This window comes from Narcine bancroftii, chromosome 1 (genome assembly GCF_036971445.1).
Source record: "Narcine bancroftii isolate sNarBan1 chromosome 1, sNarBan1.hap1, whole genome shotgun sequence".
NCBI lineage: Eukaryota > Metazoa > Chordata > Chondrichthyes > Torpediniformes > Narcinidae > Narcine > Narcine bancroftii.
In genome coordinates, this window is record NC_091469.1 from 404,306,109 (window position 1) to 404,328,464 (window position 22,356).

The 22,356-nt window shown below is 38.2% G+C and overlaps 1 protein-coding gene across 14 annotated transcripts in view; it reads left to right on the plus strand.

The window, feature by feature from the left end:
- Nucleotides 1-22,356, plus strand: part of LOC138751496 (histone deacetylase 9-like) — an 851,890-nt gene that overhangs the window by 712,643 nt on the left and 116,891 nt on the right. The window contains exons 14-15 of one of the 14 annotated variants that reach the window (XM_069913824.1): nt 8,600-8,777; nt 21,530-22,013. The exons of 11 other annotated variants lie outside the window; for them this stretch is intronic. In XM_069913824.1, coding sequence (XP_069769925.1) covers nt 8,600-8,777; nt 21,530-21,546 — 195 coding nt within the window. In that variant the 3' untranslated portion in view covers nt 21,547-22,013. Of the gene's footprint in view, nt 1-8,599; nt 9,420-21,529; nt 22,014-22,356 lie in introns of those variants that run through there. 2 more of the 14 variants (XM_069913822.1, XM_069913823.1) reach the window with 2 other exon arrangements.

The window sequence follows — 22,356 nt, forward strand, 5'->3', positions numbered from 1 at the left end:
GATAAATTATGTAAAATTAATGATATTGGATTGACCGTATATTTTACACCAACATTATTTATCCCATCAAAAGGAGTGAAAAATAACATTTATTTACAATGTAGGCATTTATTATTAATATTGATGATTCAATCAATCGTGCATCATCATCGATGAAGCCCTCGACACCATTAGTCACCTTAAGATTGGATGCAGTGTGACACATTAAGATTGGATGACTGGTCAAGGCAATTCGGGCATGGAGTGACCTGGCTCATGTTGGGCAGACGTGTAGGCATGCAGTTGTTGCACTGATGGCTCCGGATTTGCAGAGCTTGCACTTACATTGTGCTTCAGCAGTGTGCCTTGCTTCGTAAGTTTGACCGCCCTTTTGGATAAGGCCACACCGGGGAGGACGGTTTTGTGCCAACATTTCCCAGATGGTCGTGACTATGTTAAGTGACTTCAGGTGTGTCTTTGTAATGTTTCTTCCACCCTCCATGTGATCACCTACCAGCAGAGTGTTCCCCAAAAAAGAGTTGCTTGGGTATTTGCTCATCCAGCATATGGATACCATGACCTGCCCCCACCCCCGCCCCCCCCCCCCCCCCCCCAGGTCTGTGCTCTCATCAGCAGTGTGTGGACTGATAGTAGACTTGCTCTAGACAGAACTTCAGTGCCTGGTCCTTTGTCTTGCCATTTGATGCCTAATACTCTGCGAAGACAAGTCATGTGAAAATGGTTGAGTTGTCTTTCATGCCTTCGATATACAGTCCACATTTCAAAGACATACAGAAGAGTAATGAGTACCACGGCTGTAAAGATCTTCAGTTTTGTTGCTGGACTGATTTCTTGACATTGCCATATGGTGGACACAGCCTTCCAAAAGCAGAACTTGTCTTTGCTTTTCTGCAGTTAACTTCTGTATCAATAGTCGGTGCTCAGAAGAGAGTGGCTGCCAATGTAAGTGAATGGATCCACTGCCTGTAGTGGATTTTGGGTTCTGTGTACATAGCATGAGGACCAGGCTGATACATATCTTCAGTCTTTTTTTAATGTTGATGGTGAATCTAAAGTTGATGCAAGCCATGGAGAATTTGTCCATACTGACTTAGATCTCTGGGTCTGAGCCAGCAAACAGGGCACAGTCAATGGCAAAGATGAAGTCCCTCAGAAAAGTCTCCTTTACTTTGATAATAGCTTGAAGTCTCCTCAGGTTGGAGAGCTTCCCATCCACTCTCAACTTTATTTTATTTTATTTTTTTATTTCTCACACTATGAACCATACTAACCAAAATACACAGAAACATTTCCCTCTTGAATATACACACTGTCATTTTCTCCCCTTTTCCCCCGCTTCTCACCCATTCAACGTTCAACCTATATGATACATTAAACCCATTAAACAATGTCATCACACAATGAAAATAAACAAGAAATTTGTGTCTTCTACTTTTACATATTGGGTCAGTTCATTTCGTCTTCTTCTCCTTCTATCATTGAGGCTGATTCCAGCATCACCTGTCCTGGAAGGTATGATTCAGCATGGCAGTAAACATCGTGCTGAACAGTGTGGGTTCAGGCACCTAGCCCTGCTTGATGTGATTGGAGACTGGGAATGCCTTAGAGGATTATCTTCCATCCAGCACTCTGACCATCATGGAACTGGTGTACTATCTAAATGAATTTGGCAGTGCAGCCTAACTTTGACATGATCCTCCACAGGCCTTGTCGGCTGACAATGTCGAAGGCTTTTGTGGGGTCAACAAAGATTGTGTAGAGTTTGTGATTCTGCTCCTGACACTTTTCCTGAAGTTGGCGCACGGCAAAAATCAGGTCAATAGTCCCCTGACCTTTGTGGAAGCCACACTGTAACTCTGGCAGCAGGCTCAGCTCCAGATGAGTGACCAGATGATTTATCACGACTCTGGCAAGGGTTTTTCTTGCGATGGAAAGCCGTGAGATAATCTCAGTGATTGTTGCGTACTTGTAGAGGAGTATGAAGGACGCATCTTTCAGTTCCTGAGGAATGGATCCTTGCATCCAAAAAGACTGGAACAAGTCAGTGAGTTTCTTATTTTCTATATTTTTATTGAAATTGAAATTCCACATCGAAAAATACAGAGTACATAAGAATACATATTAAAAGTTTACAAAGTACATTCATCCAAAGTACGCCACCTTCTTAATTAAACAAATTACAGTGATATTTTATTTTATTATAAAAATATATAAATACACTACCAAAAATGAAGCTGTTTGGCAAGGAGAGGAGAGGTGAGCTTCTCTATAAGTACAGGACCACTGGCTTTGTACATCTCTAGTTATGGCGTCTGCCCCCGGAGCTTTGCCACTGGATAGCTGCCTGACAGCTTTCGTGACTTCAGCTACAACTGGTGGATAATCCATGGTGCTGTTGATGTCTACCTGGGGAATCCTGTCTATCACCTCATCGTTGATAGATGACGGTCAGTTGAGAATGGCTTCAAAGTGTTCAGACCATCACTGCAGGATCTGAGCTTTCTCAGTAATGAGAGTTGTACCATCTGTACTCAGGAGGGGGGGATCTCCCGAGAGACTGAGGTCTGTAGAGTGTGTTGAGGGCTTAAAATTGTTCTCAATTTTAAGTCATTTCTATTAGTTTATCCATATATTTCATCTGCCTTTGCGTTCAGCCAGGGATCTTACATTTTACGCAGTTTATTCTGGACTGTCCTGAGAGCACTGGTAAAGGCGTTTTTCTTAATAGTTGATGATGGGTCATTCTGCTGGGCACAATGAGGCGGTGCTTTACAAGTATAGCCTTTTCTCCTCATCATTCTCATTGTTGCTTGTGGGTAGAGGGCCCTAGCATCTTCAGTGCAGATGAATGGATAGCATCGCTGTAGCATTCCCAGTTAGCCTCAGTGCAGCCTGCAAGGTGTACGTCAGCAAATTTGGTTTCTAAGTCTTCAGCCAGTGCTGAAGCTATGCTGGGGTTCTTCAGCCTGGCCACATTGATTCTTTTCAATGCCTTAATTCCTTGTGGTCGTCTCTTGAGTCTAATGCAGAGGTTCATTTTGGAGACAATTAGTCTATGATCTGTCCAACAGTCAGCACCACACATGGCCTTGGTCACTCTGACATCCTGCCTGTCTTTTCTCCTGACAACGACATAGTCGATAAGATGATAATGCTTAGAGCAGGAATGCATCTTGTTGTGGGTAGGTAGACGGAAAGCTGAGTTGGTGATAAGGAGGTTATATGCTGCACAGGTCTATAGTAAGAGTAGTCCATTACTGCTACACTTTCCCACTCCATGTCTCCCAATGACTCCCTGCCAAGCTTCAAAGTTGTACCCTACTCTTGCATTGAAGTCGCTGAGCAAGATCAGCTTGTCGGTGCTGCTCACTGCTGATAGCAGGGCGTCTAGTTCTTTATAAAACCTGTCTTTCTTCTCATCTCATCTGGGTTGGTCATTGTGGGGCAATAGACGCTGACCAGGGTGGCTTGACTTCTGTATCGGAAGTTGTAGTGTCAAGAACCGGTCATTCACACCCTTGGGGAGACTGGCAAGTTTCCAAACAAGGTGACTCCTGATAGAAAATCCAACTCCAGCATCACTACGCTCATCGCTGCAGTGAGTGCTCCAGAAAAAAAAAAGTGTATCCCCCTCCTGTTTCAATCAGCTGAACTTCATTGGCAAGATGAATCTCACTCAGGGCTGCAATTCAATGTTGTATCTTTCAAGTTCCTTGGCACCTAAAGCTGTTCTTCTTCTGGTCTGTCTGCTGTGGGTTTGTCCAAAAGTGTGTGCATGTTCCAAGTGAGCGATGTCACCTTGCGTTTGTTCGACCGCAAAAATGGGATCCCCGCCAGCTGCAGTAAACTGGCCAGGGTGTAGTGAAGCAGGCAACATTTAGGGCACCTTTTCTAGCCCCTTATTCTACGGAGGTGAGCAGTACATTCCTGAAGAGGGCTGCTCAATTGCCCAGGTAGACGCTGAGTTTCACTACTGCTTTAGTGAGCGTGAAACGACCATTGGACCTGAGCTGCCTTTGTGTAGGTGTATGACTACAGCTCCCAGTGTATCCAGCCTGTTGCTTTATCACTCACCCATCACCACAGGACTTCAAAGGTTGAACAAGAGGATGATGATGGTATCGAGACTATTGCTGATTATATCAATATTAGTGCTTAGTTACAATCACAATTTGCAATTTTTCCTCGGTACATATTGTGTTGAAATAATATTCAAGATATAAATATTTTGTCATTAGATTCTTAAGGTTTAGATTGTGATTGGTGATTGGTCTTTTATTGCATAACAGCTGAAAATAGTCTTGATCCCATACGCATATATACTTGCCAGCAACAAGTAGACATTCATTTTTTGAGCAATTTAAAAACATTTTAATTATTAATGAGTCTAAAAAAGCTTTTTGATGAAAAACAGGCATCTGTTCTGAAAGTGGGAACCCTGGCTGATTTTTCCTATCATTAATCCTGAGGTGCTGAGTTTAGTTGTAGCACCCCAGCTGAGCTCAGTTTTCCTCTGCACAGACCAAGGCAGAAGCCTAGACCATCCTGGTGTGAGAATGGATCAGTACCAGCCAGTACCACACACGATGGGACATCTGTGCACTGAGCCACAAGGACAGCAATCCATCTTTTAAATATTTTGCCTTCTGGCATGGAGCTATTTACACCATTGATGTACTTTGAATGATTACGTGTGGAGATGCGATTATGGTACAGTGAATCACGTTTTTGATTGATCGTATTTATGATATATGTAATCTATGGGCTTCAAAATTGCACAAATTGTTCATGATTCAGAAAAAATGTATTGCTATTGCAATGGAAGCAGTATTATCGCTCCCAAGCTGAGAGCTCATTTAACAAATTATGGCACCAATAAAGGAAAAAAAAAGCTTAAAATAAGAATAATTTTGTATCCAAGATCTTTCCCTTATTGCTGATTTCCTTCACGATGTAATAATGTATGGCAGAGCAATGAAACCAAATGCTGATTAAATGTTAAAGAATTATTAGATTTTCACAGTGACCAGCTGGTGCAATATGCTTACTATAATATTATTATAACAATTTGCAAGCAATTTAATCACCTTCAAAACCTGTTATTGATTACCTTAACAAAATACTCTGCAGATTTGATTCATGAAACTTGAAAACAAGGGTTGCATTACAGGCTTTTTGGAACAAATGTTGGGGCCAGATTGTTGTTTGCCCTGACCCACACATTTCATTTTCCTGCTGGATGCTGCACTGATTTTTTTTTTGACTATGTGTCTCCTTAAGGCTGCTGCAGCCCCTCCACAAACAAGTTCAATTTCAATTTTATTATCACATATCTTACAAATGCACTGACAGAGGTTGTTTTGCAAGCAGACAAGTCAACATTTCAGACATTGTACAAAAATTAAGATTCGGTACAAGAGTACAAAGTGGAGAGTGACAGAGAAAGATCAATTGTTATGGACTAAAGTCAAAATATTTTGGGGTTCATTCAGGAGTCTGAGAATGGTGGAGAAGGTATCCTTGAAACTTGCTTTGGCAGTTTCCAAATTTTGAAACAATTTTAGCAATGAAGCATCCACAAGTCTTTTGGTTAGAGATTTACTAAACCTCTTGTCATCTCTATCTTACTTTAGGGCTCTGGTTCCTTAATTCCCAAACACTGCAAACAGCAAAAACATTATCTCTGCAGCAAGGAAGGTGATGCCTATTAGAACTTTTGCATGATTTAATTGGGTCATCTCAAATTCTTTTAAGCTCAAATTTAAATGCTCGGTTTGTTTAATCCCTTCTAATAAGGATCCTTTATTCCACTCATTCTATTTCAAGTATATAATTCTTTTGGTAAGAAGACAAGGCTTGTAAACAATATTCCAGGTGTAATCTTATTGAATGGTACAATGGGTTGAATGACTTGCCCTGCTTCTATTGCAAGTAGTTAAATTATCATAGAATATGCAAATCTCAAAGTTCAAAGTCAAAGTCAAAGTTCAAATTTATTGTCAGATAAATATAACATCACATACAACCCTAAAATTCTTTTTCCTGTAGCCCAGGAAGAATTTTTACTTATTGGTAGTCTAAACTCTACTCAAGGAAAATATACAAATACAAAAGAGAGCAATATATATAGAAAAAAAAATCAGTAATAAATAATGTGCAAAGAGTCCTTTAATGAGTCTTTGATTGAAGCTGTTGTTTAGGAGTCTGATGGTGGAGAGGAAGCAACTGTTCCTGAACCTCATGGTACACAACCTGCAGCACCTCTACCTCTTTCCTGATGGCAGGCATGAGAACTGAACGTGTTTTGGGAGGTGTGGATCCTTGATGATTGTTGCAGCTCTCTGACAGCAGCAATCCCTGTAGATTTTCTTGATGTTTGGAAGAGTTTTGCTTGTGATGTGCTGGGCTGTGTCCACTACCTTTTGTATGGCTTTCTCCCATCATGGTTGGCATATTTTCCACGACATATCTGTAGTAATTTTTCCAAGGTTTCTGATGTCATACTGAACCTCTGTAAACTCCTGTGGAAGTTGAGCAAGGGTGGCTAAACTATGGTCCCTGGGCCAACTGTGGCCTATTGCCCATTTTAAAGTGGCCCATTACAACATAGTCTCCAACAATAAATTGCATGGTATGTACTTTGCACTTCTTAGCTTCAACACTAGATGCCACTGCCATTTTGTACAACTGTTGGGCTACCATTACACTTCTTAGTTTCAACACTATTTTGAACATTTTGCAATGTTATTCATCAATGAAAATGTTTTTCCTCAATTAAATGAAAAGTGTTTACTTCAGTTGATTAAACATGGCAGAACAAAAAAGACAAAACATAGCAAGGGAGAGCCGATAATTTCAGACATGGTGGGAAAATGAATACTTTTCCACAGAAGTCAAGGGGAAGTATGTTTGTTTGATTTGCAAGGAATCTTTTAATGTGAATAACCTATCTTTAATAGCTTATCTACAGATTTACACATAATTATTAAGGTGAACATTTGGGCCATGAACTGTATTCATTGAGGGTTGTGGAAGAATGTTCAAGGCTGCCTTGTCTTTTTCTTGATCTTTTTTTCTTGTTCTTATTTTGCACTCAATTTAAAAAAAAATTGCACTGCTTTTAGAATGAGAGTTTTAAAGAGTTTTATTGTATTAATTTAAATTACATTTAAGAGCAGCAGATACAGAAGGGCCTACTGTAATTTGTGAGAACATCTATGAACAGTTAAACTGTTCAGTAGTGTTGTCATTATTTTGATAGAAAATGAATTTTTGATGACACAGGTGGTTTATGGTCTAAAACCACTGTTTATCTTGCAGGGTAACTGGTTGAAAACTGCTGAGCTTAAAATTGTTTGGTCTGTGACACCTTATATTTTTCCTATATGTGGCCTATAACTAAAAAAAAGGTGGTCATCCCTGAAGTAGAGGCACTGGTGTGCTTTCTTTATGATGACATTAATATGTTGGGTGTAGAAAAGGTCCTCTGAGATAGCCACTCTGAGGAATTTGCACACCCTCACTGACTCTGATCCCCCAATGGTTACTGGATCGTACACCTTTGGTTTACCCTTCTGAGAATCCACCATCAGCTCCTTGGTTGGGTGAGGTTTTTGTTAGTACACCGTTCAGCCAAGTTTTAAATCTCCCTCCTGTACGCTGACTCAACGCCCCTTTTTATTGAGCCCACTACAATGGAATCATCAGCACATTTGTAAATTATGCCATTGTCATATCAAGCCACGCAGTCGTAGGTGTAAAGTGAGAAGGGCAGGGGGCAAAGTACACTGCCCTGTGGTGCTCCATTGAGAAGTATGTTGAATATTAAAATATAAAAGTTTCTGAGTATTGTTCTGTAAATCTGTGCATCTTTTTCCATTTTTCTGAAGTGCTCCATAAAATGTATCTCTTTAATTAGACTTTTGGTAAGATCCCCTAATATCTAATTTTATGCCTCAGTGCCAAATGTTGTCTTAGAGCATAGAACAGAATAGTGCAGGAACAGGTACTTTAGCCCCTGCTCTCTGTGATGAACATGACTAAATTAAACTGAATCTCTTCAGCCTGCTCATTATCCACATACCTCAGTTTCTGGCATATTTATGTGTCTATCTGGAAACCTCTGTTTTGTTTAATATGTGAATTTTACAACAGACCTAGATGAGAAAATCATATTTTATGGTCTGAAAGCTATACATTAATGTCCTACAACTCTAACTAGGTTTGAAGTGAGATGCCCTTTATTGGATCATAACTTGACATTTCCATTGCCATACCATTTCATTTCAATTTTTATACATGTGTAAAACATTTTTTTTCTTTATATTGCTATATAATTAATATTTTGTAAGCTTGTCATATCACAATGAATGCAATCTTAGAAAAATATGCAATGTTCATGGAACTTCTTGTGCTAAATGGTAATGGTGATTGACAGTGTGAGAACATCTGTTGAAGGGATTTATTGTCTGGGCTTCAGGTCTTCACAGTGTTTATTATGGTTCTGACCTAATGAACTTAATTTGTTGACATGTTTCTCCAAGTGTCTTATTTGATCCCTCTCACATTTCTTCCTACTGTGTTGTTTCTATGGAAACAGCAGCTCCTGGATCATCAGCGTGTCCACCCAGTTGGAATATACCAAACTCAGATGGTCAAGGTTGGCATGACAGGATCAGAGAAGCTTAGGCACGTTTCCAGGACACAGTCATCACCAGCTGCTTCCTCGTTACCGTGCCCCTCCACCGATCATCCCTTCAGGCACGGCCATTCCACTGGTAGGAGTCCCAAAGGAATTCTTTAATAGGCACTCGACATTCACTATTCTTTGGAGCTCAACAGATTCCATTGCTGTAAATAACACAAATTGCACTTTTGTTAAACTTCAGTTACTATTTGTATTTTTAAACAGTTCAATGTCATGTAAATTCTTGGCTACTTAAGATCAGAGATCTGTTGATTAATCAGAATTAATTTGTCCTGTGCTTATTTTTTAATCATGGTCGTTGAGTGAAAATCACCTTTAGTTCAAAAGCATTCTGGAATACATGCTGATAAACTATTGCTATTGTGTTCTCTGTTTTAAACCAGAGAATCAACAGCTCAACCGAACACTTGGCCATTGCTTTATTCTTCTCAACATTTCTGCAGGTACAATGTCATATAGATACTATATCTAAACCACTTGTTTATTTCTTTATATCATTGCTCTTCTTCTCTCCCATCATGTTTAGCTGACAAGCAAAAAGAAAAAATGTAAGCTCAGCTGAAATGAGGTACTTCATTTGAAAATCATTCAGAATGCAGAAAAGAAATCACCAATTGAAAAGTTCAATTAATGATTTGGCAAAATTAGACGAACATATTTTCTGGTCCAATTTAGCTGCAAATGTTAAATTCTGACAAAAATATAATCTGAACTAAACTAAATGAAATCAAATTAAGTGATTTATATGTTACTCTTAAAGATTAATATATATAAACATTTACATTCTTGAAATATGAATAACAACAGATTATTTAAAGTAGCTAAAAATATTGATTTCACGAGAGGATTCTTGAGCTTATAACCGTTTTGATTTTGGGAACTAATCTTAGCTTTTATAAAGGACAAATTTACATTTATATGTACCCTTTAAAGCTTTAGATTGTCTACCAAGGAATTGCTTAAAAGAGAGTCCCTGTTGTAATATAGGAAGAGATGTTACTTTTGAGAACTAGCCTTTTTATTCTAAATTTATGCTCTATTTATATTGCAAATGTTATTCTCCAAGTAACAAATGGGAAATATGCAGGTTCAGTCATAATATTGTGATTCCGTATTCAGAAATTAAACAGCAAATTGTAATTTTTCTCTCTATTTGAGTTTCAAGTATTCTCCCAAAAGATTTTTGGAGGATTAATACCTCTTATATTTGATGGATTTAAAAAAAAAAATTACTGAAAAAGAATTTACCTTTCTCAGTTCATTGACTCATTGGGTATAATTTAACATTTTGGTGTAACAATGTAATTGTTTTTTTTGACTAAAATTGTATCGAGTTGTAATGAAAATGATAGTCTGATAATGAATTATGTTAAATGCTGTATATGTGCTGCGGAACATTTTGTCGAACCAATGAAGAGATCACAAAAATTCAATGTATGGAATAAAATAAACATAAAATTATTATTGAATGTGTTATTTGGCATAAAGCAGAGGGAGGATTCCATTCAAGGTCCCCTATTTTCTCACTGAAGTTTTATGGCCATTGAATAGAATAATCTCAGTTTTAAATTTGTGAAAGAATAACACAATTTTATTTTTTTTATTTCCTTGATTTTTGATAAAGTGAATAATTTTTGAAAATTATTTCATCTTTAAGAAATTGTTGCAGAATATTGTGTGCTCAACTTCCTGTTGTTGCTTGAGCACCTATTAATGGTTGTATTTCAGTTGTACTTAACAAAATGGGATATTTTCTTTATACTGTAGTACATGTCTTTGGAAAACATGAAGAACATTTCCAAGAAAGTGTTCATGGTTGATTTTTTAATATCTGCATTTGGTCATAAGATTGCTTGGGAGCCTGGAGAACTAATACAAATGGCTGAGAAATAATAATTTTCAATGTTTCTCTGGTGTATAAATCTTTTATTCTAGTTACAGTGTTTTTGTGGAGATATTTTCCCCATGTAAAGATACCTGAACCATCAAGGGGATCATTGGAAATTCACAAATGCAACCAGCATCTGGAAAAAGACAATATAGATCAACAATTTTAGATAGAGATCCTTTGATTTATTACTCTTCCTCCAACAGATGCTACATAAACTCTAATGTGTATTTCCAGCACTGCTCACGTAATTTTCTTTTCCTTTCCGATGCATACTGGCTTTCATACACTAATACTAGCTTTCCAATTTGAACTCATAATATGATTCTAGAAGCAGACAATCAGCAGCTGGAAGAACACAGCAGGTCAGGCTGCATTCCTGGGGAGAAAGGCTCCTTTCACACTGGCACCTTGGCCCTGTAATTGATGGCCAATCTACCAGTTAAGGGTCCAGTATGAAAGCTCTTTAATCAGCATGCAGGCATCATCAGATGCTGGGAATGATACTACCTACCTAAGTAGTGTCAGGGACACAGGGTATCCTGGGATAAAGTAATGACAAGTTGATTATGTTTTTGCATGAGTGCAGGAACATGAAGAAAACAAAAAGAAGGTATAAATTTTGTCGACTTATATTAACCTTTATAAATGTCTAAAGGACCGTGGGAAGTTGCAGCAGGAGAGAGATGGCAGATCCCTGTGGCAGAGAAATCCCTCCATGAGTTCTCAATGAGTGTCCCATGCATACAGCTGCACAGAATTCTTGGAGGGCAGGTCTGCCAGTGCTCATTTCCATAGTCTTTACAAATTGTGCACTATTGCCAATAGGACTTTCCCATGGTGTTTATAAATTGTGCAGCAATACATCCCACTGTATTTTATAAAATGATAAAAGTTTATATAGGTTGGCACAACAACAGGGGCTGAAGGGCTCATACTGTGCTCTACATAATGCTTAATTAAGTTATAATTAGGCATGATTAATTTTGTTTAAATACAAGATCATAACACATTGATCAGGATTTAGGCAGGTCCACCATTGCTCGATGTGTCACTCAGACGTCACTGGTGGAGGATAGACTCCCCCTCTCCTGGGAATGCCTTGTGATGAATATGAAAGGACACAGAGAACCGATTAACTGTGGTCCAGTATGAAAGGTCAAAATGGCTCCTTAACCAGTTCACAGAACAGCCAATCTCCTGGTTAGCCCAATGGTTTTCAAACTTTTTCTTTCCACTCACGTACCACTTTAAGTAATCCCTATGCCAAAAGTCCCTGTGCCCGGACCGGGGCCGCCGCCTCCTTCTTTCTGCCCAGACCAGGGCCTCCGCCTGCTTCGCTCTGCCGAGGCCAGGGCCACTGCCTCCCCCTCGCTTCCGCCGCAACCGTGTCTACCTGTCCCGCATCGGACTTGTCAGCCACAAACGAGCCTGCAGTTGACGTGGACATTACCCCTTCATAAATATTCGTCCGCGAAGCCAAGCCAAAGAAGGAAGAAGAAAGAAGAAGATGCCAACGGTGTTCTGTGATTAGAAAGGGAGGGTTGAAAATCACTGCTCTAGACCCAAATGCTACTGAAATACTTAAAGTCGTACGTGAGCGGAAAGAAAAATGTTGAGAACCACTGGGTGAGCCATGGCGAAAAAGGCTAAAATGTTGACTGATGATATCTACTCATCGATACTGCCTGACCATTGTGTTCCCCCATCTTTTCATTGTTTGCTCAAGATTCCAGCAGCAGCAATCTTTGTAATTTTCTTTGTTTCGATATGATTCTGAGAGATAGGTGTGGGTGAAGAGGAAGAAAGACAAATTATGACAAAATGTGTCTTCAGAATTTGATGGAGATTGCATTTCATCAAGCAAGCCAATGACTAACCAAAACCATTAACTGCATTTATTCATGGCCTTGTTGGACACATGGTAAATTTTATAACAAAAGGTTGTTATAATTTTAAAATGTGATTTTTTTAAAAAAAATGTTGCTTTTTGAATAGCTATTTCCTGCCAGCTTTGAAGTTTTAGTTATGTAATGTATATTTTAGCCTCTTTACAACAGAAATTGGAAAACTAATACAATGTATTGATGTGTTGAATAGTTAATAAATAAATTTTAAAAAAATTATGTGTTATGCCCATTGTATTAAATGCAGCATTCAAAGTACACTTTAATAACTTTCAATCTAACTTGGGTTTTGAAAAATTTGTAAGATTTTTAAACTGCTTCTGTGTCTAGGTAGGTAAAGTGGTAGTTCATTTTCTAAAAATATGCAGTAGCTTTTAGGATTACGGTAATTAAACAATCATGCCTTATCAACCAGTGCCTTACCCAACCTGATTTATAATCTTCATCATTGAGAAATTTTGAGTTTTCTGTTGAATGCAAAAACTAAAACCCAAAGTGTTTTGAACTTACAAGAAAAGTTAAAGGTGCTCTTTTTCATATTTAAAGCAACAGGACAGCCTTTGGTTTGCCCTACATTGAAATTAATTTATTTTATGTAAATTATTCAGCTCCACCTGTACCTGGGAACTAATTATTTTGCTGACCAAGAATGTGCGCTGGTTAAATGGAAAACAATACTACTAGTTTTTTTTTACTCCTTGTCTACCCAGCATTTAGGTCAATGGTTCTCAACCTTTTTCTTTCCATTTATCACTTTAAGGATTCCCTATGCCATTGATGGTCTGTGGTTAGTAAGGGATTGCTTAAAGTGGTATGTGAGTGGGAAGGGAAAGCTAAGTATCACGTTATTGAAATATTTTGCTTGAGAAAAATTGTCATTAGTCCATTTCCTTTGGAGTTATGAAACTGTGCATGCAACAAGTTAATTAGGTACGAATAAAACAGTGGTTTTCAAACTTTTTCTTTCCACCCACATACCACCTTACTAATCACAGAGCACCTATGGCATAGGGAATACTTAAAGTGGGATGTGAGTGGAAAGGAAAAGGTTGAGACCCGCTGATTTAGGTGTTAAAACCTCAAAGTAAAGGCCACTTCAAATCATCCGTTCCCCTTTGTTTGGGTTTCTTTTAAGGTAAAATGGCCTCAAATCACGAACAATTTAAAGAATTAATGGTATTTATCTCCCTATTAAATTAGTGCAAGTCATGAATACATTTAAGGAAAATAACTCTCTCACAAAGGCATTGACCATCATTCAAATCCACCTTGCCTGTCCAATCAGTCAATAGACAGCAGGGTCATCAGATCAACAGTGGACAGAGCCCTTTCTATTTGTGGAAGACAAAGGCACTAATAGTGAAGGCAAAACTGCAGCATATCACAGAGGGCCTCCAAGTTAATGGGTATTACCTTAGGGCCGTATTCACTAAACTTTCCTCAGACTGTTAAATTACAGATTTCCTCTTTTTTCCTGCTGCTTGGTGAACTTTTCTGTAAACATTCTGCAAAAGACTAATTGCTGACAAATTGTAGAGAACCAAGCTCTACCATTTCATTTCATATTATTATTATTACCAAAAACGGTTAACCAATCACCTCCATAATCAAATAATGATTCCTTAGAAACAAACTGAAAGATGACATAACCCTTACATAACTGAAAATCCTATTAAAACTAAATAAACAATAACATTGATTCCAGCTTCATTTAGATATACATTGCTCTGGAGAAAGAGCCATGAACTAGAGTAATTGGAGGTTCTGGTATGTTTGGGAGAAATGAAATGTAAACAAAACAAATGGAATGACAAAGGGTCTGATATTTATTGAATGATGGGATGGAACCTGGCAGTGTGCCTGCACTGGGAGTTGGTGCACACAGAGCTTCTGACACCGTCATGGTGGTCCTGTTAAATTTAACACCAGGAGGCTGCAGAATATGCAGATGATCAGTATCCAGGATATGTCCCTGAGGGGGAAGGATTGTGGACCAGGAAATTGTGAAAGGGAAGACTTAGGAGAGGAAGGTTGACTGAACATGGAGTGGTTGAGATCATATGAGCAGGTTTTCTGAAGATGGATCCTCATGCTCAACAAGATGGACATAAATCAGCTATCAACTCACAATTCTTGACAGCTGTCTGGGTTTCCCAGCCAGAAAATTAGAGAGACTGCACTCATCTATAGATTTATCAAGCAGGACTAGCTGATCGTGAATACAATGAATACAATAGCTGCCGTAACCACATCAGCCTGGGATCAGGATTCCTGTCTCAATTTAAGACAAATTAGTAGAATTGCATAACAACCTTACTTCAGGATACAGATAGATAAAATTCAAAAGCATCCAGTTACTAATGCAACTATTGCTAGACAAAGAAAGACATTGGTGATTTGGTGATTGCAGAGAACAAAATATTACTGTTAATAACTCATCATTTTGTTGATATCAGCTTTGATTCCCTGAAGGAGCCAATTCAGAATATCATTTTGAGTTCAGTTATATTTAAACTTTGTCACTTTAAATAAATGGCCAGATTTTATGTCCCACAAAAAGTTATATTTCTCTCTCTATTTATTTATGTGTACTTCCATTTTGAATTTATCAAACCAATGATCCGATCTGCATATTTTTGGGCCTGGCTTCTGCGGCTGCACCATACCATTGGAAAGGTATATGTGGATGTCACATCAATATTTCTATACAATCCATTAACTTTATCTCATGTTTATAGTTGCCATATACCTCCATTGTATTACTGGGTGCTTGAATAGTCAATGTAACTATTTCCTGCTGATAGGAGAAACTGCAGCTAAAACTTCAATTTCAATAGTTATCAAGCAGGCCTACAAAACTGTCATGTGTATTCTTTCCATTCTTCTGTTAATTTTTTTTTATTTTTCATTTGCATCAAAACATATACAGAATTTACCATAACATAAGGATAATAATATGACACAAAAAGAATACAATTTTTTTATATTTTCTCCCCTCCCCACCCACCACCTTCCCCCCCCCCAAAAAAAGGAAAAGTCTTCAAATTTACTAAAATTACTCTCTTTATTAACCACATTGTTTTACTGTGTGCATTTCATTTTAAATGTACAAATATTCCACACCAATTGCAGCAACTCAATTCTCATCTCAAAATTGATTTGGTTATTCATCTTCGTAAATGCACAGCTTATTGTTGGGTAGCAACCAACCACTTTACTCGGTGAATACAAAACAAAATCTTTGAACGAGATGGAATTCTGTGAAGGGGGTATAATTGGAAGATGCCAAATATTTCACAAGATCCATAAGGTGAGATTTCTTTAGCATGGAGGGTTTTAGAGCAGCAATGGCTACAGGATTGTAAGTTCCCCAATTCCAGTTTTTCTTCTTGGATTTTCTTTTGTTCTTATTTTATTCCACTGAAATGTTTCACAACCTAATATTATTGTCTGGCATGAATAAAATAATGTGTGACTGAAAGAACTTTAAAGAAAATAGAACCACTTCAGCAAAGTGGTAAACATTCAGGTCAGCAATATTCAAATTGTTCTTTTATTGTTGTGCAACAAGGACAGTGTGCTCAATTCAATAAAGTCCATTCGACTTGTTTTATTTATTTTTTGCTGCTTTATTTTCACTGTAGGTGTAGCCTGTGACACCATTGTAACGATAGAGATCATGTTTGTATGGCCACTAGCAAGGTCGTGATTATAGTTACTGTTTCATTAGGCTTGGCTGCCAGCAGGGGGCTGACACAGTATGCAGATTTGTAATGGAGATTTGCAGGCTCATGGAATGGCTCATGGTGCTGTTTATATCAACTTTAAAGTAAAGAACTTTTTCCTTCATCCATGTCTTGTCTAAGAACTCACACATGCAAATATAAGATGAATCATGGTGTCAGAAGTGGGATGAAGGTAATTAAGAGGAAATATTTTAAAAGGTAAAACCTAAAGTCAGCAGCTGATCAGTGAAGTGAAGCTAACACAGTGAAAAATGGAAGGATTACACCCACCAGCGAAGCGTCAGTTGACAGGTAATGTGGCTGAAAATTGGAAAAGATTTAATCAATATTTTGGATTGTATTTAATGACAGTTGGAGCTGACAAGAAAAGTCATTAAGTGAAAGCATCAGTTTTCTTACATGTCATGGGTGATGAAGTCCTGGAGGTATATAATAACTTCACATTTGCTGCTGAAGGAGACAAAATGAAATTGGAAAAAAAATATGGAATAGTTTGAGGCATACTGCATACCTAGACATAACATGACATTTGGGAGGCACAGATTTTTCACATGTGTACAGAAAATGGAAAAAAAGTATTGATCAAAAGATAACTGAATTGAAAAATAGAAGCAAAACATGTGAATTTTGTGGACTGTCTGACTCGCTGATAAAAGACAGACTTGTGTGTGGTATTCCAGATAATAGTCTAAGGGAAGCACTGCAAAATCTAGACTTGAAAAAAGCCCTAGCACTCTGTACAGCTACAGAAACTGTACAAACACAGATTGTGGATGCAGTGAGCAAGACATAAATGGTTTAACAAAAGTGCGCCAAAGTGGATAGAGAGGATTGGCCAGCGAAGAAAAATGAAAGGGACAATCAAAAGCCATGTTGTCGATGCGGTACACAACGCCTACCTAAAAAGTGTCCAGCATATGGTAACACATGCTATATCGGCAACAAAAGCAACCATTATGCCCCTTGCTATAGGAACCAAGTGCAATAAAGTAGATGCAGTAGATGAAAAGGAGATAGAGGAATTCTATGTAGATGTTGTGATTGAAAACAAGAAAGAAAACAAAGACTGGATGTTGAGATTAAAAATGAATGATGTATACATTTCCATTAAATTGGATACTGGATCACAAATTAATGTCATATCAGAGACTGATTTTAAGAAGATTAGACTGAGACCAAAGATGTATGGAACAAAAGTGAAGGTGACCGGATATACAGGTACCGATAAACCAGTGCAAGGAGAATGCATGGTCAAAGTGAAACACAAGGACAAAGAACACATGCTAGTATTCATTGTGGTACCAAAGGATGTACAAGCAATACTAGGTTTAACAACCTGTGAGAAATTGAACCTGGTAAAAAGAGTCCTCGTGGAAATTGAAGGAGAGACAGTCTATGATGAACTCATGAAAGAGTACAATCACCTATTTCTTGGAGAACATATGATTTGAGTGGATAAACATATGCCACTGATAATACATCGATGCAGAAAAGTTCTACTTGCACTTCAAAAGCAACTAAAAGCAGAGTTGGAGAGGATGGAAAGCCTAAATGTGATTCAGGTGATAGATGAGCCAATGGAATGAGTGAGTTCATTCATTGTTGTGGACAAAGAAGAATGGAAGGCTTAGAATTTACTTTGATTCAATAGATCTAAACAGAGCAATAAAGAGAGAACAATTTAAGCCTCCAATGCGTGAAGAAATCATGTCATAGTTAGCAAATACAAAGATTTTTTTCTGCAAGTTAGATGCATCTTCAGGATTTTGGCAGTTAAAATTGGATGAAGCAAGTTCCAAACTATGCACATTCAATAGTCCATTTGGTAGATACAGGTTCCTAAGGTTACCATTCAGAATTGCCTTGGCTCCTGAAGTGTATCACAAAACTATCCATATGGTCTATGAGCACCTGGATGGAGTTGATACTTCAATGAATATCATCATTGTATGGGGGACTCGCTGAGTGCTACAGTCACCGTGAGCCTCGCTCGGAGCCTCTCCCCAATCCCTCTCTCGCTTTCTTTTATTTTGGAAGTGGGGGGGGAGAAGAAATGCCTTCATTCATTCACTGAGTGAGGAGCCGCAGGGTGGGGTGTGGGGGGAGGTCGGAAAAAAAAAATTTTAAAAAAATAATTGTATGGGGAACCATGAGAATGGAACATGATGAAAGAATAAGGAAAGTGCTGGAAGCAAAAGGAAAGCAAACTGGAAGCTGAATAGAGAGAAATGCAAGCTCGGGTGATAGTATTAACATTTGTAGGAGATATTATTGTCAGTGAGGGCATCAAACCAGATCCCAGAAAGGTGTCTGCTATTGATAACATGCCAAGACCAGAATGCAAAAAGGACATACTGAGGTTTAATGGAATGGTCAACTATATGGGTAAATTCACATCCAACCTCTCAGAAAAGATAGGTCCATTGAGAAGATGAACAGAAAAGAACATTGAATGGGAGTGGAATCATGGGCATGAAAAGTCATGGAGGGAACTAAAGAAACTGCTCACAGAGGAACCAGTTCTGAGGTTTTACGATCCAACGAGACCCATCAAGATATCATCAGACACATCATATAGTGGGCTCAGTGCAGTTCTTGTGCATAAATATGATGACTGGCAACCCATTGTGTATGTATCATGCTCAATGACAGACACGGAGATATGATATGCTCAAATTGAAAAGGAGCTGCTCAGCATCACATACACCTGTGAAAGATCTCATCAGTTTGTGTCAGAACAAGTCATCAATGTAGAAACTGACCATAAGCCCTTGATTACATTGTTCCAAAAGCCATTAAATGAATGTCCACTTAGAATACAAAGAATGATGATTTACTTCCAATGCTAAACACTGAATGTAATGCACACTTTGGGTAAACTAATGTATACAGCAGACATGTTGTCTAGAGCTTTTGACACGAGAGAGCCTGCAAACACCAAAATAGATGAAGACGTGAAGCCTTCGTGTACATGATCACACGATGCAAAAATTGAGCTCATAAAGTTAGAGACAAACAAAGATGAACTGAGAAAAGAACTAGGATGGATGGCTCAATGTGAATAATGACTGCTCACCTGACATATCTGAGTACTGCAACTGCAAGGGGGAACTATCAGTGGTTGAAGACATCATCTTAAAGGGAAGAAAAATCCTTATCCCAAAGAGTCTGAGAAAAGAGATGCTAAAATGGATCCATGGAGGACATCTCGGAATCGATAAGTGGAAGAAAAGAGCACAAGAATCAACAGCAATATAACAAATGAAAAGTCAAACTGTACAATATGCTGGAAATATCAAGCAAGCAATCCTGCAGAACCACTAAAGCCACACCCAGCACCATACAGGCCTTAACAGAAGGTAGGCGCTGGCCTATTCGAATGTTACGCAAGGACTATGTTGTAGTCAGACTATTTTTCCCTGTATCCAGAGGTGAGTAGACTGAACACCACCACTGCAGATAATGTAATAACAGGTATGAAAGCCATATTGTCCAGACATGGTGTGGCAAGAGAGGTCTTCACAGACAGTGGACACCAGTTTTGCAATTTAAAGTTCTGACAGTTTGCCAAAGAATGTGTTATTGTACACACCATGTCAAGTCCTCATTTTCCAGAGTCCAATGGTCTAATGGAAAAATTTGTATAGACAGTGAAAAGATTGATGAACAAGACAAAAGATAGTGGAACAGACTTCTACCAGAGCACGCTAGTATACCGCAAAATGCCTCTCAAGTGTGGTATATCACCAGCACAACTCCTTATGATTAAACCTACCAATTCAGGAGAACCTCTTAAAAACAAAAGAGGGGTAGAAAGTGAAGAAGTTCAAAGAGCAGAGAAAGAAAAGCAAAAGGTATTATTTTGACAGAGGAACAAAAAACCTACCGGAACTCCACACTGGTGACCAAGTAAGGCTAAAAGACAAAGCAAACTTATGGACTCAGAAGGGAACTGTCCTTAGTGAAGTCCAACCAAGATCATACACCATTCAGACAGATGAAGATGCTGTTCTGTGAAGAAATGGGACCTTCAAATGGGACCAACCATAGTAGATAGAAAGACGGATACTATTGAACAACCTGAATACACAACTGAGAAGACATTGTCTGAGGCAACAACTGAGATTCAAGGACTATCAATTAGGAGGTCATCAAGACATGTGAATCCTGCTAAGAGACTCACTGAACAAATTTAAAGACTCCTGTTATAGAATGAAGTAGGGTTATCTTATTATTTTTTTCCAGTTTTAGTGTATGAAAATGTGAACACACAAGTTTAAGAAATGTTAACAATGTTGATAATAATGATAATGTAAGTTGTTGGTGTTAAAGTTAAAAATTGCAGTGTTATAAAAAGAAAATATGTTAGTTAAAAGTAAGCTACTTTTGTTTTAAGAAAATGAGATGTAATGATAGTGATCATGTTTGCATGGCCACTAGCAAGGTCTTGATTATAGTTACTGTTTGATTAGACTTGGCTGCCAGTAGTGGGCCTACACAGTATGCAGATCCCTAATGGAGGCTTGCAGCCTCATGGCATGCCTCATGGTGATGTTCACAACAACTTTAAAGTAAAGGACCTCTTCCTTCATCTATTGGTTGTCTAAGAACTCACACATACAAATACAAGATTAAACAAACCATTACACTTAAACATCAGTGTACCTGCAGTAACCACAGCAACCACCCTGACCATGCAGGAAGGTTAGAGAGTATCTGGTTGCAAGTGCAGGAAAGAGATTGTTTGGTGTTTATAAGGTGAGTTTCCATGTTCATGCGCTGACATTATCAATTGAATCACAGATCAGCAAGAAAATTGTGTAAAACTGCTTCCATATATTGGGCTGTTTGATTTATTTGGGTGCCTGAAAAAAATAAAATTTCCACCCGCCATGTATTTGCCTGTGTCACATGCATAGGTCCACTCAGTTCCAGAAATGGATAACTGGGCTTCAACCTGCATCTGAGGTCTTGCCTTGGGAACACCACATCAGCCTTTGATAGGAGGGGTTGTGTTTTTATGCATTTTTATGCTGCTGCCTGCATAATGAATTAAAAAACTAAACATAAATAAGGTTTAAAAAAACCAAAATCAATTATTGAAGATATTTTTCAAATTAGGCCAGATCTATAAATATATCTTGATACATTTTGGAAAAGTGCAAATATGAAAAATAGGTAATAATATTTAGGACTTTTAATTACTCAGCATTCACTGGGATGTATTACAGAGTTCTGTGTTGTGTATTGGCTAATGTGTTGTATGGTTTTATGTTAAAAGGTGACAGTTTGCCTTAGAGAGCCAAGGTGAAGGTGGAGAGTGGGAGACTGACTGAGCATGTGCAGAAAATGATCTAAACATTTCTGGACTTGGATGATAAACCACCACTGGGTGTGCTGTGGAGTGGAAGAAGGCCCAGAGCAGGAGTCATGGTCTGGAAGACAGTTTAGAATGTTGGGATTTCAAAAAGGGATGAACATGAGCCAGAAGGATCCAGACCAAGCCATTGTTCCTCTCTCTGCAAGCAACACAAGACAACTTTGAATTGTGTGCTCTTTCTCTTTCAAAGATCTTTTGGCTTCAGTTTACCAAACAAACTGATCTGTGCTTCGGTTGAGATCGAAGTTTTGTGAGTCTTGTGTGTTTTGTGTTTGTTTTGTGTGAGCTGGTTGTAAGTGTAGCTTAGACTTTAATTACATATGTTATATATAGGCTGGGAAATTTATTAGTTTTACACTTATAGAAATTTGTATAGTAATTTTGTATAGTGGGCATTGTTATTAAAGTTTGAAGGTGAATTTTTTTGTTAATAAAGTAATTGTTCATCTTTACCCCTGTGTGATTCTTTGTGGTTGCTGGTTTGATCTTGATGGTACATAAAAATATGAACAATGCAAATTTTTTTTAATTTATTTAGGACAACTTTTTTGATTAGTATGTAGCAAGTAGAGCAAGAAAAGGTGTGTTACTGAACTTGGACTGAGGGAATAAAGCTTGGCAAGTGGGAAATATCAATGAGGGTGCATTTCAGTGGCAGGAGACATAATTCAGATGCATTTAAATTTGTAACTGAAAAGGGAATGATAATCCAGGAATGAAAATGTTAA